Source organism: Dreissena polymorpha, chromosome 1, assembly GCF_020536995.1.
Source record: "Dreissena polymorpha isolate Duluth1 chromosome 1, UMN_Dpol_1.0, whole genome shotgun sequence".
NCBI lineage: Eukaryota > Metazoa > Mollusca > Bivalvia > Myida > Dreissenidae > Dreissena > Dreissena polymorpha.
In genome coordinates this window covers 76,178,026-76,196,701 of record NC_068355.1, presented here as the reverse complement: position 1 = coordinate 76,196,701, position 18,676 = coordinate 76,178,026, and the positions used below count along the sequence as shown (strand labels likewise).

At 34.9% G+C, this 18,676-nt stretch overlaps 1 protein-coding gene and 1 long non-coding RNA gene across 2 annotated transcripts in view; both read right to left on the bottom strand.

The window, feature by feature from the left end:
• Positions 1–8,963, bottom strand: part of LOC127835868 (doublecortin domain-containing protein 1-like) — a 45,846-nt gene extending 36,883 nt beyond the window's left edge. Inside the window, exons 1-7 of the mRNA XM_052362296.1 lie at positions 8,867–8,963; positions 8,054–8,220; positions 7,252–7,347; positions 6,668–6,850; positions 5,542–5,637; positions 5,179–5,347; positions 1,353–1,479 (exon numbers count right to left, since the gene is read on the bottom strand). Coding sequence (XP_052218256.1) covers positions 1,353–1,479; positions 5,179–5,347; positions 5,542–5,637; positions 6,668–6,850; positions 7,252–7,347; positions 8,054–8,220; positions 8,867–8,921 — 893 coding nt within the window. The 5' untranslated portion in view covers positions 8,922–8,963. The remainder of the gene's footprint in view (positions 1–1,352; positions 1,480–5,178; positions 5,348–5,541; positions 5,638–6,667; positions 6,851–7,251; positions 7,348–8,053; positions 8,221–8,866) is intronic.
• Positions 8,964–11,079: 2,116 nt separating this feature from the next.
• Positions 11,080–18,676, bottom strand: part of LOC127835879 (uncharacterized) — an 8,637-nt gene continuing 1,040 nt past the window's right edge. The window contains exons 2-4 of the long non-coding RNA XR_008028566.1: positions 13,380–13,467; positions 12,822–12,934; positions 11,080–11,243 (exon numbers count right to left, since the gene is read on the bottom strand). This is a non-coding gene — a long non-coding RNA (uncharacterized LOC127835879). The remainder of the gene's footprint in view (positions 11,244–12,821; positions 12,935–13,379; positions 13,468–18,676) is intronic.

Below are 18,676 nucleotides of genomic sequence, written 5' to 3'. Positions count from 1 at the left end.
CGAAGCGAGTTCGAGTCATCCGAACAAAAAAACTTGTGAAAGTTGTCACCGGGACTGTGAAAACAGTTCCAGCCAACCGATAATCCTAGCCTTGCGAATTCGACAAAATTGTATATAAATATATAGCAATAAACAAGAGCACCGCATAACGGGTGCCATGCTTGGCTGCAAAAGCTTGTCAGAATTTTTTATTTTTTTAGAGGTCACAGTGACCTTGACCTTTGACCTAGTGACCCAAAAACTAGGTGTGGCGTGTAGAACTCATCAAGGTGCATCTACATATGAAGTTTCAAAGTTGTAGGTGGAAGCACTTTGATGTTAGAGGAAAATGTCAAGGTTTTTGCACGGCGGACGCGGATGATGAGCTGGCTATCACAATACCTCAGGTTTTCTCCGAAAACAGCCGAGCTAATAATTGGTGCTTTGATGAGAGTTCGGACAACCTGAAATTCGAGCCATTGGGTTTTGACTGTAGTGAATTGTCAGTTTTTATTCACTGGTATTTCTCTATAAACCATCAGAAAGTATAAAATAAAGGCAAGTTATCTGTAGCAGCCTGAAAATATGAATAATGCCTGTTTCAGGGTCATTATTATATATTGCATTGCTATTGTATCTCTTGTCATTTGATTACAAATAATATTATGAGAATTTGGTCACATTGATGTTTTTTTTCCTAATCATAGGCAAATAAATAAAATGAAATCCCAACTGATAAATGCTTGTGTATAATGACCTTGGAGCAAACAGGCACAGTGACATCATTTTGCTTATTTTTCATTTGATGTTTTTCAGCCATTTTCTATTATTTACATTTGTAATGAAGACAGAACAATTTGAAACTGGTGGGATAAATAGATTACCACATTAGATTTATTTGTTGGGAGATAAAACCTGAAACACCTACCAAGTTGCGTTATTTTGGTTTCCTAAGCGTTACTGAATAAACTTATCCGTATTTAACACAAACCTTAAAGTCTATCTACAAAAATTCCTTTTTAATGTTAGAAAATGTGTTATTAAAGTAAAGTGATCTTTTTTCAGTGTGTTCATTTAACAATTTCCCACTCAGAGGCAAAGTGAAAATGGCTATGTGCAAACAGCATAAAACCAGAACAGCCTGTGAGTAACTCGCAATCTGTTTAGGTCTTATGCAATTTGCTGTATCATCAGTATCTAAGGCTTGGAAATGAAGCCTTTAAAACTTGAATCTAGTACGAAAGTCCTTAATTAAATTAACTTTATGAGGCATTACAAATGCGTCAAAATACATATCTAAGTGTGAAAGGGTTGATGAACGCTATTTTAAATCCAAAGTGCCTTGAATGTTTTTAAGCACATCAACAGCTTACTTGGCAGCACTTTTTGGGTTGTCTTCATCAATAAGATCAGGCTGAAGTTGCTCACGAAGTATGACTTGCTTCTCACCAAACACATCTTTCCCTTTCACTTGGTCAAATATGGTTTGCAAGCAGAATGCTGAGAAAAACAAATAAAACCTGATATAACAACAACCAGCAAACAATCTAATGTATAATTCAATTGCAAACACAACTTATTTCATTTTGATCATAAAAAACAACAAAAACATTTGACGTTAAACACAATAAACAACATGTATCACAGAATATTGCCATCCTAAGCAAACCTGCCTATCCATTAAATAAACAAAACTCATTTGATTATTAACAGAAAGAAGAGGGCCTGAAAGGCCCAAAGTCGCTCACCTGAGATAATAAGATATTTTTGGGACAAATCTTCTGAACAAGTTTCATGAAGATTGGGCAATAAATGTGGCCTCTAGAATGTTAACAAGGTTTTACTATAGCCATATATTATAGCAATATAAGGAAAAATGCCCCGCGCCTGGTGGCTAAGTTTTTAAAGCAACCAAAACCATTTTCGAACCCATCCAACATATCATTGGGACAAATCTTCTGACCAACTTTCATGATGATCGGAAAATAAATGTGACCTCTAGAGTGTTAACAAGGTTAAACTATAGCCATATAAGGAAAAATGCCCCGCCCTCGTGGTGGCCATGTTTTTCAACCAACTGGCATCATTTTTGAACTTGTCCAAGAAAGTATTGGGATGAATCTTCGGACTGAGTTTCATGAAGATCGGACTATAAATGTGGTCTCTAGAGTGTTAACAAGATTTTACTATAGCCATATATAGCTATATAAGAAAAAATGCCCTGCCCTTGGCAGCCATGTTTTTCAAGCAAATGTTACCATTTTTGAACTCATCCAAGATATCAATAAGAAAAATCTGTTGACCATATTTCATGAAGATTGGAGCCTTTGCAGCCATTTTTTCAAGCAAAGATTCCCATTTTCAAACTCATCCAAGATATCATTGGGACAAATTATCTGAGCAAGTTTCATGACGATCGGACAATAAATGTGGCTCTAGAGTGTTAACAAGGTTTTACTATAGCCATATAAGGAAAAATGCCCCGCCCCCTGGCGGTTATATTTTCAACCAACCGGTATCATTTTCAAACTCATCCAAGATATCATTGGGATGAATGTTCTGACCAAGTTTCATGAAGATCTGAAAATTAATGTGGCTTCTAGAGTGTTAACAAGATTTTACTATAAAGCCATATATAGCCATATAAGGAAAAATGCCCAGCCCCTTGGCAGCCATGTTTTTCAAGCAAAGGTTACCATTTTTGAACTCATCCAAGATATCATTAGGACAAATTATCTGAGGAAGTTCATGAAGATCGGAAAATAAATGTGGCCTCTAGAGTGTTAACAAGGTTTTACTGAAGCCATATAAGGAAAAATGCCCCGCCCCCTGGCAGCCATGTTTTTCAACCAACCGGCATCATTTTCGAACTCGTCCAAGATATTATTGGGATAAATCTTCTGACCAACGTTCATGAAGATTGGGCTATAAATGTGGTATCTAGAGCGTTAACAAGATTTTACTATAGTCATATATAGCTATATAAGGAAAAATGCCCCGCCCCTTGGCAACAATGTTTTTCAAGCAAACGTAATCATTTTGGAACTCATCCAAGATATCATTGAGACCAATCTTCTGACCAAATTTCATGAAGATTGGACAATAAATGTGGCCTCTAGAGAGTTAACAAGGCAAATGTTGACGCCGCATGAAGGACAACGGACGACGCACGACGAACAAAAGGCGATCACAAAAGCTCACCATGAGCACGTTGTGCTCAGGTGAGCTAAAAACATATCAAACATAATTATTCAATCTTACATTTCTATGATATCAATCACAATGTTGGGATATATATGCATTTGTTTATTAACAAAACATATCAAACATAATTATTAAATCTTATATTTCTATATGACATCAATCACAACGTATGTATATATATCAGGGATCATCTTTTTGCCAGTTTTGTCGGTCCTTGACCGATTGAGGTCATGAAAGACCGATTGAAAATCCCAAACAGTCGGTCTGATTCTGTTTGCTAAAATTTCCATGTCATGAAATCGATTACACAGTGCACACCATTATTACATTCTTATCTCAATAAGGTGTGATAAACCATTCGCTGCAGTCTCTTAACCGGTCAGGCCCAGATTATTGCATGTCAGCCGACTAGTATCAGAGTATGGCCCCAAGAAGCGAAGATTCGCGCGGCTGTGTATTAGTCACGCGTGAATAATCCCGTGTCAATAATCCATAATTTCACTTGCTTATACCAAGCACAATCAGTCCGTAAGGTGTACTTGTCCAGGATAAAATCGTTGACAGTTACTTTGGAGATACAAACCTCGATGTTATCCTCGTGGAAATTGTGCATTTTATGCATGATACAGTAAACTGTCATATAAACAAAGAAGAAAATCGGATATTCTGCAATAATTGTGGGCGGACTTTATACACTGAAAGCACGCGCTGTAATTAAACAAAATATGCCGATACATTTCCACCAGCGTAATAATTCGGCAATAAATAAAAGTTGCTGATCTGATCGACAGAACAGCCGAAAGTTATTTTATGGGCGGAACTTCACATAAAATAGTACACAAGAAAAATAATATACATTGTATAAATCTTCAGTAAATATCGTGTTAGAATCGAAAAAATTTGTGTCTTTATTGTTTGATGTTGAATAACCCACGACCGAAAGTTTAGATGCTAGTTTCAAATCATTTAATCCCTACGCATCTTAACTATCGGCCGTGGGTTATTCGACTACAAACTATAACGTACATGAATTATTTCTTAACTATTTGGTTTTGTTATTGTCAGTAACAAACCTACGCACAGACATTTGTTTGGTTCAATGCATGTTTGTAAGCTATTATCGAGATGACAACAATTTAAAACATCGGCATAGATTTACACAGACTAATAATATTGACAACGATTGAAAAACAGTCAGATAAAACAGCACACGAAACAACCAATGTCAATGAAATAGCAATGATAAAACAAAATAAGAAAACTTGAATGTTCCGTTTTAAAAATAATGCCTAAGGGAATTTAACTTGTACATTTATTATACCATCTTCATGAATAGCAAAATCAATGGTATATATTTTAACGTAATTTGTCATGATTTCGGATATAAATTTTCGGACACTTTCTCCCCATTTAAATCCGGACCGATTGATGTTGCGGGAAAATATGATCCCTGATATATATATATAGATCAATCTATATTACAGCTTCGGAATTATTAATGAAAACATTTGTAACATGAACAAGATATGTGTTTTTCAGAAACACTATGTCCCCCTTCTGCGCCGCTTTGAAGCTATATATTTGACCTTTGACCTTGAAGGATGACCTTGCCCTTTCACCACTCAAAATGTGCAGCTTCATGAGATACACATGCATGCCAAATTCGAAGTTGATATCTTCAATATTGCAAAAGTTATGACAAAATGTTAAAGTTGGAGCAAACAAACACACAAACCAACCAACCAACAGACAGGGCAAAAACAATATGTCCCCCACTATAGTGGGGTACATAATAAAAAGTGAGTGTTATATCAATAGCACCATGGGTAAAATACATGTACATCAAAACCTCTGCATTACAGTTCAAAATTCCATGTTATACTATACCAATCACTAGCAATTTTTACATTATAAATAGGCTTTATAGTAGATAGTATAGCTTCATTGTTAAATATTGAAAAAAGGCCCAATTTCAGACAGCAAAAAATTCCTTACTAAATGGCGACATGTATGGCTCGCCAAATGAGACCCAGATTTCTTGATCCGACTGTAGAGTGAATACATCAGTGATTTCTTGACCAAAGGTGTTGAAAATCTTCTTGGCCACTGGGGCGATTTTAGGTTTCAGCGGGTTCACAAACATTCCTGACAATTCGTCCAATAACTGACAAAAGAACATAAAAAATAATTAATTGCAAACATTGTGTTTTTTTTCCAGATATGGCCGGATGCAGATTGCATTAGTTTTCAATTATCACAACTTCTTTCAGTCATAATCAAGCTAAGAGAAATAGCTGTTAAACAGGCTTTTAAGAGGATAAAAAAATAAAGAGAAAATGTAAAACTGGTGCAGCCTACTCTCTGCATGATGAGTTCCTTGCTGCTACCCTGGGCAGCTTTGCGGACGTTGAAATAGAATTCCCTAGGAACATTCGCTGTTCCATTCTCATGAATCTGAAGAAAAAAAATGCAGTTCCATTCTGGTGAATCTATATAACATTAATATGCAGTCCCATTCTTGTGAAACTAAAGAACATTAATATGCAGTCCCATTCTCATGAATCTATATAACATCAATATGCAGTTCCGTTCTCGTAATTCTAAAGAACATCAATACTCAGTTCCATTCTCATGAATCTAAAGAACATTAATATGCAATTCCATTCTCATAAATTTAAGGAACAACAATATGCAGTCCCATTCTTGTGAATCTATATAACATCAATATGCAGTCTCATTCTAGTGAATCTAAAGAACATCAATATGCAGTTCCATTTTCATGAATCTAAAGTACATCAATATGCAGTCTCATTCTAGTGAATCTAAAGAACATTAATATGCAGTTCCATTCTCATGATTCTAAAGAACATTAAAATGCAGTCCCATTCCCATGATTTTAAAGAACATCAATATGCAGTTCCATTCTCATGAATCTAAAGAACAACAATTTGCAGTCCCATTTCCAATAATCTAAGAACATAAGCATGCAGTCTCATTCTCATGAATCTATAGAATATTAATATGCAGTCCCATTTTCATGAATATCAAGAACATAATTATGCTGTTCCATTCTCATGAATCAAAGAACACTAACATGGAGTTCCATTCTAATGAATCTAAATAACATTTAATGCAGTTCTGTTCTTATGAATCTAAATAAAATTCATATGCAGTTCAATTCTCATGAATCTTGAGAACAACAATTGCAGTTCCATTCTCATGAATCTAACAAATAGAATTCAATCCATTTTGTACAAAGAATATTTTCAGAAATAAATTATTTCAAATGTGTTTTGTGTAAAATATTATAAATACAAAAACTCAAATGAGACTCTGTTTTTCCGTCAAAGATTCATATCATTTTGTTTGATCTGGCCAGTATAAACTATTTACAAATATGATAACATATAAAATATTACTAAGCTGGGAATCATTCTTCAAAACTATGTGTAACATGTTGCAAATATTATATTGCAAACCAGACCTTTAACTTTAATCCAGGCATTCCGACCATCTTGTACGACCTATCCGGGGACATTTTCCGGATGTGTCTCATCCTGAAGTGGGTCCCTTCTGCTTCCTCCTTGCTCACGAGTTCAGATAAATTTTCAAGCTTTTCTTTGATCCGATCTAGCGTCTCCGTGAGTTGATCAATGTCGCTGTCCGTCTGAAAATCCATGACAATGACAAAAAAATAAATAAATGTATTTATGCTCACACAATTGTATGGTCAGTAAAGTGAAAGAAATTTCTAAATTTTGACAAATTGTCACAGACTGTTTGATTAAATGAATATTGCTGCCTTTTTGAAAGTTGGTATTAACAAATTTTATAATTCTCATCTGAAGAAATTAGGCCCACTGAATTGCTGAATGTATTAAGTCTCTTTGTGTATATAAATGGTAAACAAAAACGTGAAACCTGCAGGGGGCAGATCATACTTTTTTTAAATTGGCTGTTGGTCTCATTTGCAGATGGAACATATCACTAATCATTTACAAATTTAACAAAACTTTGTAACCTTACCAGTCAATACAGCATTAATATGTTAAAGAATAAATGTCTTACAAAGATGATGGCTTCCTCCACCTCGTCAGAAGTCATGGACAGAATCTTAATGGCAATCTTGATCTTGTCGGTCTCTCCATCCTGCATGTACCTAAGCTATAAGGGATATCAAGTATCGGATTAACAATATCATTTGAGCAATATTCTGGGCTTAATGCATGTACCTAGATTAGCCTGTGCCATTACCACAGGGACAACACCCTTCACTTTTAAGTTGTTTTTTTAAGGAATTTTCTTCTTCGCAAAAATCATGCTGAGGAAAAAAGTGTCATTCCAGGCGGCCTGTGCTGACTTCAAAGGATAATCTAGGATGACATATTTTAATTTTGAAAATGCAAAAATACATTATTTATTTAAAAATAAGAAAATATTAGCTTTAGAAGTTGATATCAAAGAAGAAGCTTGTTTAATTGTATCTCCTCCATCCCGCATTTTTAACAGTATTTCGGTTTCATTGTGGTGGTAACTTAATAAACTCACGCTTGTTATTAAAAAATCAAGAAATGAATATTCATGAATATGAGTCTTGCTTTGGAAAAAATGGCTTTAATGCATGTACGTAAGTGGTATCCCAGATTAGCCATGTCAGTCTGCAGAGTATAATCAGGGACAACACTTTCAGCCTAAACTGGAGTTTTGGCTGAGAAGAGACTGCCTTCAAACAACAAATTCAATTTAAGCAGAAAGTGTTGCGCCTGATTAGCCTGTGCAGATTGCACAGACTACTCCTGGACGACACTATAAGCACATGCATTTAACCCTATTTTCCAAAAGTGAGGCTCAAATATTAAAGAACACATACCTCTTTCCTGAACTTCTTGGCCTCCTTGAGCCGGCCATTGAGCACTTCCTGTATGGAAAGCAGGAAGTCCCTGGTTCCCGAGGGGCTGAACCCCTCGCCTGTGGACACCCAGACCGGGCCCAGGATGCAGGTGCCCCCTGGCTGCAGGCAATCGTCTAGTACAGGCGCTGGAATGCAATAAACGCATCACCTTACAGCCAGTAATAGAACAATACATACTCTGGTTAGTTCGGGAGTTTCATGTGAAAGTGTCATAGTTTAGCTGGAATTGTTGTATTGGCTTGCTGAGATTTTCTGTAGGCGGACCATTAACATTTTCTTAGCCTTAAGTAATAATATAAGACTTTAGGCTTGCTAATTTTCAATCATCATTACTTATTGAAATCTTGGTAAGAACTGAGTTTACCACATTATAATTCCTGCACTGACAAAATAGCAACCCTGTTGTATATAAATTCAACTGTATTCAGTTTCATTAAACAGCAAACATGTCCACAGTAGTGATCCTGTGGTGATTTCATTACATACTAAGATTAAATGTGTGTCTGTTTTAGCTGATTTCTTCTGAACATTTTCAAAATAAAGACAGAAAGTATGAAACAGTGTTTGAAAGCAAATAAGTTTATTTGCTTGCTAATAACCACCTAAATAATCTCGAGCTTCTAAATTATACAGAAAAAGATTCAGCTAGGAGGTCTATCTTGATAAAGATACTACGTTAAAGAATAACAAATTGAACAACAGAGTGGAAATTTTAATTCCCCACAAAACAAACACAAAGAACACAATAAAACCACAGATTCAGCAACTCACTCTCAGCAAGGGAGGGTAATTTCATTGCCTTCCCAGTCGTACAGAATCTTGGCATGACTTCGTAGATCTAGCTTTGCTGTACAAGCCACCAGAAACTGAAATGCAAATAGCCACATTATTTATAACATCTCCACTAGTAATTAAAACAAATTGCATTCATAAATGACAGAAGCCTCACGTGGCTCAGATTTGGCTACACACTTTGCGGTAATAATCAGTGTAACCCCCACTATAACATGTAAAAAGGCTACTATTACCGCTACTGACAAGTTTGATGGATGTTTGAAACATTTTATTTTTTAACCAGGCTTAATTATATGTTAGGTTTCTTAAACATTTATTTTAAACTATATGGTCAAACTGCTTATTTCAAGGAATGCCCACTTCAAACTAAGCATACTATGCATCGTGTGAATGTTTACCTCCTCTTGTTTGACAAGTCTGCCACCACTTCCACAGGCTCTATGCTCTTGCCATTGTGGTAGACGATTATTCGCACACACTTGTGATCAGCCCAACTTCCTGAAAATGTTAATAATAAATATAATGTAGTCAACATTTGCATATTCAACAAAAGCTATCAATCATTACATGGAACAATCAACAAGACAATCTAACATGATGAAAAAAATACCCAAGCACCTTATTTACAACCTTTTTAATTATGTTATTTTATGTTTTTCATAACATACGGTACGTTTTTCTTTTATTCATCATGAAAATAAAGAAATAAACTGATTAGAGAGATTAAAAAAAGAGAAGCGAAAAATAGGACAAAAAACAAATTTATTTGCTTGCTTTGCAAATGTTAATGTTTTTGAATCCTTGCTATATTTATTACATGTTAAAATGTATTACTGCAATCTCATCTATATTCTTGTGCACAAAATTTAATTGTTTTTTCTAAAATTATTATATTGCAAATATGGATTTTTGAAGAATTTGAATGGGTTAGTTTCTGATGTAACATAGATTTGCTACATATCGGGTTGGAGGATGTCACTACATGAGGTGGGCCCTTTATATCATATGCCTAATATTTATACCACGTTCATCGTTATGAAAAAAAATCATCATACATTTTTATTTCTCACTAATCAAGAAAAAAACTCAATCAGGTGTTGATCATAAAAACATCTTCATTTCTTGTCTTCAATTTGCTGCATGTTGACTGACACATAAATGATAATAATGAAACACTGATCTCGCTAAATGAACGTGAACATTATGATACAGCTTTTCCACATTATCATTTAACAGGAAATGTCATATATCACCAAAGAAAACACCGAAATTATCATACACTTTCAGAAGTGTTGTATCTGGACAGCAATATAAAAGGCAGGATGTGTGAGGATTATGTTGGATATTAATGTCTTTTGTGTTTTAAGTTTATTGTTCTTTAAAAAATTAACAATTTTGAATGTTCCTCTTGATCTTAAGTTTGAGGATGGGTCTACCAACAAAATAAACTAAAAATATTGTAACACAAACAATAATGAGTTGGCAGTATAAGAGCAAAGGTTTTCCACTTGTTTTCTACACATGTAAAGATAAAACAGTCGCCTAATGGACTGGTATCACCCAGTATACGTACTTCATTCGTTTAGAAAGCCTTGGCTTGGACACTCTCTTTTTCCCTTCCTCAGGCAAGGTTACCCCTGACAATGTCCACTTGGCTCCATTTGTCAGGAATAATGTTTCCTGCAAAGGAGGTTGACATGTTGGTAGCACTGTCAGCTGATCAATCTCAACACCGATTATTCTTTTGCTTATGATTTCATATTGCTCTTTTGAAGGCTGCTGCTAAGTGAATTTATTATCAGAATTTATGGTTTCTTTTTTTTGCCCTTTTGACAAACCTGAACATTCATCATAATGTTGTTTTCTACAAGGCGGTCGAAATGTTTATAATCTGTTGTTGAGTCTCATAACATATGGATCTTCTGCTTAATTCTCCTCATGAAGATTTTGTTTTGATAGCAGTAGTGACCATCAGAATCATTTAGCAAACTAATGTTTTCTTAAGAGGATGGACATATTCAAAGTGCTGTCTGTGAGAAATTTTCCAAACAAAGTAATTTTTTGTTTTGTTGTATAATCCTTTTAACAGCCATGGCTACCAAAACTGTTCTTTTAAATAGTGTTTCCCTGTGAGATCCAAAGTTAAAAGATTCTCCCCAATGCCTCAACAAAAATTTATGCACTTACGCTTGGTGGTCGCATAAGGGTCTTTATTAGTTCTCGCCCGTGGAAATGTACACCTCACTATCAAGTGGAATGTCTTTCTCGCTAAAGACCTCAATGCCCATCTTCCAAAAAGACCCGTCTTGCCTGCAAATGGCAAGCTCAGCTTGTCTGTGCAGTACTCCAACAGCTAAAATATTACAAAATCAACCATTAAAATTTTTGTCTAAACTACAGCTTTGTCACAGACATGCCTAATACCCCCACATGCCGCATTGACACAGGAATATTTTGCATGTTGTCTTTCACATAAAACAGCGGATAATATGCTCAATGTTTAAAATGCCCAGTGACATGGTTTTTGACCAGGCATGACCCATATTCGAACTTGGCCTAGACATCATCTTGATACAACATCTGACCAAGTTGGTCCAAGATCAGATGGAAACAAGAATATCAGTGAAACTGATGGATGCTCCCCTGATCAAAAGGTAGAGATCTATGCAAGGTATCTACAAGACCAAATATGATAGAGATCCGTTAAAGTATTGAAGGCGCTATGAGAAACTGTATAAAAAGTGTGACGGAAATCTATTATTAGCCTCGGTGACCTTGACCTTGAACCCAGCGACCTCAAACCCTCATCAAAAGGTAGAGGTCCATGCAAGGAACCTACATGCCAAATATGAAAGAGATCGGTAAAGTATTGAAGGCCCTATGAGAAACTGTAACAAATGTATGACAGAAAATCTATATTAGCCTCGGTGACCTGGACCTTAGACCCAGTGACCTCAACCTAATCAAAAGGTAGAGGTCCATGCAAGATATCTACATGCAAAATATGAAAGAGATCGGTAAAGTATTGAAGTCGCTATGAGAAACTGTAAAAAAAGTGTGACAGAAAATCTATTATTAGCCTCGGTGACCTTGACCCCAGTGACCTCAAACATCATCAACAGGTAGAGGTCCATGAAAGGTACCTACATGCCAATGTGAAAAGAGATCTGTAAAGTATTGAAGGCGCTTTGAGAAAATGTAACAAAAGTGTGACGGAAAATCTATTATTATTAGCCTTGGTGACCTTGACCGTGAACCCAGTGACCTCAAACCTCATCAAAAGTAGAGGTCCATGCAAGGTACCTACTGCCAAATATGAAAGAGATTGATAAAGTATTGAAGCACTATGAGAAACAGTAACAAAAGTGGTGACGAAGTAAGAAAGGAAGGATAAACTGGCAACTATATTCTCCGCCGAAATTTTATTTCGGGGAGCATTACAACTTAAATTAGAGAGCGGACACTTAATACAGACCGACCGACAGACAGACAAGCTCACTCCTATATACCTCCCTAAACTTCGTTTGTGGGGGTATAATAAACGATTTCAAGTATTGGAAAAGTCAATCTACAATTTCAGGGATTTCTATACATTTTTTATGACGAGTCTAGTGACCACTTGTTTGAAAATTTCAGGGGTCAAAATATCGAAGCACAGTTATTGTGTGTGTGCATTGTTTGAGTGCATACTATTTAATTATACGCAAAAGTTTCACATTTTGGTCAAATACTATGGAATATAACACAAAATTTATTAAAAGGATATATTATTGAATTAGCTTTCCAGTAACATTGGAATCAGTGTGATGCAAGGTAGATAAATTGCAGTAGACAAAAGTTAGAAAATTGCTCAGTGCTTGCATTAAAAACCAGGATTAAACATCAATTCTGAATTAAGAAGTTTTTTTGAATATTGGAAATGTTCATGTACCATCTTAATATTTGGAGCTGCCAGTCTAACAAATGGTTCCCTGCTCCCATTTCTGAAGGCTGTGACCCTAATCGTGTGCGGCTGCTTGCGGTACTGAGACTTTATCCTTTTGCCTGGAATTATCATAAACATATTAAGTTTCTTACAAAAGTTTATGTTTTTAAGAATTAATTGTGAACTTACATGTTGATTCTCAGGTCTAATGAGTTTACAATTTTCTCTTTCAGAGAATTAAGAAGTGGTGCAGCATTCTGCTGGTTTATGGATGTTTTTTGTAAAGACAGAACATGCAAGTTTCTATGCTTTTTCTGGCGTTTGCACAAGGATAGTGTGATTTCAAATTTTAACACCCCAGTAACATTTTAAAAAGTGAAATAGAGGCAAGCAGCATAATGACGACTTGTTTTCCTTTTTCTGGGATGATAGGACATTATCAACACTGACAACCAAAAAACATATTGTGACAAGAATCAAGAACAAGTTAAACAATGTTCAAGTTGATGTCTTCTATCTGCAGCTGGAAGTTAGGCCTAGCCATTAGTCAATAAAATAACTTACCACAGAAATATGTGATGGTTTTTCCAGAAAATGGCCGCCCTCTACGTAATAGGACATGGTGGACGCAGCACTTGTTGGTCTATTCAGTCTGAAACGCATCAAAAAGTGTGCTCTATCAAGAACTACTTTTTAATAATAAGATATTTTTACAATAGAAAGGAAACTTCAATACAACACGATATAAATTCAATATATTCTAAAACCAATTATTTCCACTATTTTCCATTTCATTATTGGAATTTCAGAAATTCAAAGACCTTTTAAATAAAAAATACCCATTGAAAACATTCTATAACATACAAAGTCTACATTTTAAAATCTGTGTAATAGTTCACCATATAACAGAGATAATTTTATGCTTAACAGTGGTCACATGAGTAAACTTTGTGATTTAGTTCTATGCTGTTATTTAAATGAAGGTTTTCTACCAGTTACAAAACATTCATACAAAGTCACACTCACAAAACAAAGAATTTCAACTTGTGTTCAACATGAATGTTAAAGAACAACACACAAAGTATTGTATTCAACAGGTGAGCTAGCTATTATGTACTAAAATTGACAACAATCACAAAACTTTAAAAGGTTTCTTATTTCATTGAATACCATAAGTTACTGCGTATAAGATGCAGGTTTGACCTTCAAATTCAAATTAAAAAGTGTGTGCGCATCTACATGATACAACGCTATCTTGGCTGCTAAATTGCGAAAAAAATGTAATCGTAAATAATTCAAAAGGACACCATTTTTTCCCCCAAAAACGACACCCTATAATCTTACAGAATGAAGGGGGCCGTTGTTGAAACAACAAGAAGTCGGTACCGGTAGATATGAACAGGTTAAAAGAAATTTTGGGCAAAAATATATTTGCTTTAATAAATCCCAGGTGTACATTGTCCAGGGTAATCATGGAACTTAGGCTGGAAATCCATTGGTATAACATGGAATTCCATGGAAATCCCTGGAATTTGAAACAGTTTCCAGGGTTTTCCAGGGTTTTGTTTAGAAAATGTCCATGAAACGTGGACTTTTTTTCCAAGCATTTTCCAGCCTTGGATGGAAAAGCATGGAAAAGGAATGGAAAACGCTGGATTTAGGCTGGATAACCATGGAAAATATTTCCAGATAGCATGGAAAGTGGAACATAGACTTTTTTTAAGCATGGAAAAGACTCTAACATTTCAGCTGACCCTGGAAAAAACTTAGACTTTATAAGAGGAGAAAATAACTTATAAAAATGCAACCCATTTATTCAAAGTAAATCAGAGTTCAACAATTTACACAACATATGAATAAAACATAAAACAATGTGCATAGTTTGGGCAGAAATAGTAGTAGTTATAGTAGTAGTAGTAGTGGTAGAAGTAGTAATGCTGAGGCTGGTAGAAGTAGAATATGTTGTAGGAGTGGAAGTAAAAGTGGTTGTTGTATAAGTTGTATAAGCAGTTAAACTACTGATAATTATACTATGGTGCAAATTAAGTGACAGTAGCAGTAGTAGCAGTTATTATTGTGTTGTTGTTAGCATTTACAGGAATAGTAGCAGTAACGGTAGCAATAGTAGTATAATAATAAACAATACTAGTAGCAGCAGTAGTAGTAGTAGTTAAGGAAGTAGCATTAGCAGCAGCAGCAAGAGTAGTAGTAGAAGTAGTAGTAGTAGAAGTAGTAGTAGTAGAAGTAGCAGCAGCAGCAGTAGTAGCAGTAGCAGCATCAGTAGCAGTAGTGTAGTAGCAGTAGTAGTAGCAATAGTAGTTGGAAGTACTAGTAGTAGTAGTAGTCGTAGTAGTAGTAGTAGTAGTAGTAGTAGTAGTGGTAGTAGTAGTAGTGAACAGCGCAGCAGTAGTAGTAGTAGTAGTCGCTGCAGCAGGAGTTGTAGTAGTAGTAGCAGCAGCAGCAGCAGTAGTAGTAGCAGCAGCAGCAGCAGCAGGAGTAGTAGCAGCAGCAGTAGCAGTTAGGTCGTAGTAGTAGTTGAAGCACTAGTAGTAGTGAAGCAGTAAGTAAGTAGTTAGTAGTAGCAGTAGTAAGCAGCAGTAGTAGTAGTAGTAGTAATAGTAGTATAGTAGTTGTAGTAGTAGTAGTAGTAGTAGAAGTAGAAGTAGCAGTAGTAGTAGTATAAGTAGAAGTAGTAGTAGTAGTAGTAGTAGTAGTAGTCGTAGTAGTAGTGTGTAGCGTAGTATAGTAGTAGTAGTAGTTAGTTTTTGTTGTTGTTGTTGTTGTTGTTGTTGTTGGTGTTGTTGTTGTGTTGTTGTTGTTGTTTTGTGGCTGTTTGTCCTAGTAGTAGTAGTTTTGCAGAAGTAGTAGTAGTAGTAGTAGTAGTACTAGTAGTAGAAGTAATAGTAGTAACTTTCAAAGCAATGTCTACAAGTTTAAATTCTTTAACCCTGTTCAAGGTGTATACACACTCAATATTTAAACTACAGTCCATGTTTGCAATTAACAAACTATCTGAATAAACCTGTGTGAGTCAGATATGTCTGCTGCTAATCTATTGGTATAAAAATATCACAGCCTTTTCTGTTGGCTGAGTTCAAATACAGAAAGTTTACCTGTTAGATTGAAATCTGGCGTATTGTAGAAAATTTGCAGGTAATCTTGTTAAAATGAAGTTAATGTAATGTTCACAAACAGTAGAGTTAATGAGTTTTTCCATTAACAAGAATTTCTTAAAATAATAATGTATGGATATCATTTGGAAAGTGACATGAAATGTTAAAAAGTGATGCATACAAAGTGTTTCAGAAGTCTGTCTAGGAATAGAACAACAACTGAAGGTTTGTGCTTTTCATTATTTCTAAATATTCCTTTAAATTTATTCTTCTTATGTCATCATGTAGACCTTTTTTATGTGACATTTTAGGTAAAAGTATGGCAAATATAGAAGTTTAAAAGCAGCTGTCACACACATATTCACTAAGTGCAGTTTGCAGCTTGATAAAGGAAGTCCTATGTGGAGATATTAATAAGCTTGAATGTAGTATCGGAAGTTTATAATGCATGGCTAGGGAATGAGGCTAAGGGAGTATGTGCTGTGCATGATGAGAACTCAATGCTCATTAATGCTGTTAATGTTTATAAATAAATTAATTAAACCAATAGCATTGTATTTTAGGTTTCACTGTGCATTTTCATACCAATAGAATTACACATCATTCTAATTATAGCAATAATAAATTTGTACTAATCATACCTACAAATTTTGTTATGCGATGCTTTGTGATGTATAACTTCATTGTAAGTTATTATTTAAGACAATTTACTAAATATTTAAAACAATACTTGAATTATTTTCTATATACATTTCATTATGTGCTTTAACTGTAGCTGACCAGTTGAAGGAAGATACTGCAGAGTTTGGCAGGGGAAATAACCCAAGACAGCAAAGCGGCTCTTTTGGCGCATTTACCAAGAGGACTAACATGGCCACAAATTCATGGTAAATATTGTTATGCCCCGGGCTCATATAAGTAATTAAGTGTTAACCACCTGAAAGTATTTTGTCTTTTGGGTATCCAATATTTTGGTTCTAGTTTCAATACAGGTTATTTTTATATGAATTAGCCAAATTAGCATATCTTTCCTATAGCTATATCTGAATATAAATTCCTATATATGTTTGAGTTTCCAGATACATGCTAGTGTACCCCGTTTTGGGGCATTTAAGAAAACACAATATATATTTCAAATAAAAGAGAGTCATATAAAAATATAAGTTAAATCACCAATTTATTCACTTGAAAGTCTCGTTTTCCTGTGTGGTTGCCTGTTTGCAAGTAGATTAAGCCCGCTTGCAAACTTTAAGAGAATAAATTTCAGTAATGGAAAAGAAATAATTGCTAACTACTTAGGATCGTAATGTTCGCTCAAATACAAAAAAGCTAGATGTACCGAATTGAGCAGTGATATGAAATATCTAAATAGATTAAAATATGAATGAGCATTGAAGTATAGATATTCAATCATATGATTGCTGCACATTTACTTTACAGATGAATGTAAAAAACTTATGACTTTCTTGTAATATTGTTTGCTTTGTTTTTCTTTCAGAGATCATGCAGGAGCCGTACAGTATAACAGCAGTACAAGTTCTATAAAAGATCCACGACCTACTGAAGCCCAGCTAATTACAAAAAAGTTTTTAAAACTGTAATTTTATCCCACCTGGGTACTTATAATTTACTAAGCTGCCTTCACAAGTTTTAGACTTGCAATTATATTTTAAACTGTCACTTGGAAAGTAATACATGTACATGCATTATGTTCTGAATTTCTTTGAACAATAAAATTATATAAAAGTATTTTAATGAAATTGAGCACCTAAATTGCATAAAGTGAAAGTAGCTGAGAAAAATAGTATCCTTGTGCTCATGGGCAGCTACATATATTGTGACAAACATGAAGTAGCTAAATAACTTAAATTTTTCATTTTGTTTCTGTATATCGTTTGTACAGGGTTCGTGATTGTTACTGTATATTACTTGACTTGCTTGTATTTTGGTTACTTTGAATACATGTTGTTAAGTTGCATTATACTTTTTAACTTTTAAAGTAGCGCCTGTTCTGTTATGTTAGGGCCTGATTTATGATAATGGACCTAGAGGCTTTGTAAGCATGTATTAAACAACACTTGTTGATCTGAATAATTGTTAAATAAATGTAACACTTTGTAATCTGATGTTATATTTTGATGAATTGTGAACAAAATAATACATCGAAGAAACTAAGGCATTATGTTGATTTTTTGTTTGTTTTTAATCTAACCTTAAATTATGATTTATTTAAGCTGTGAGTATTGTATTCATTTAATACATGAATATTGTTTTAGACCAGAAATTTCTTTTTCTATTCAGTGACCATGGTAAACGCTGGACAATTTTCCATGTTATACCAGGCATCCATGGAATATTAAACAAAGAAAAACCCTGGAACATTTTCCAGGGTTTTCCAGCCAGCATGGAAAAAATACCGTCCGAATACTCCTGTAATCTGGAAAAACCCTGGAAAAAAATCCATGGTTTTCCATGGTTTTCCAGATTACATGGAGTATTCGGACGGTATTTATTCCATGGGTGGAAAACCCTGGAAATTGTTCCATGGTAATTATTCCAGGGAGCCTGGAAAACCATGGAAAACTATTCCAGGCTATTTCCACATACCATGGACAATTTTCACCCTTTTTTTTTAAATATTGACGATGGAAAAGGCTGGAAACTTAGTCCGAATACTCCAGCCTCATATTTTCCATGGATTTCCATGGAAAACCCTGGACCAAGTTACACCCGGGATTTGCGACATTT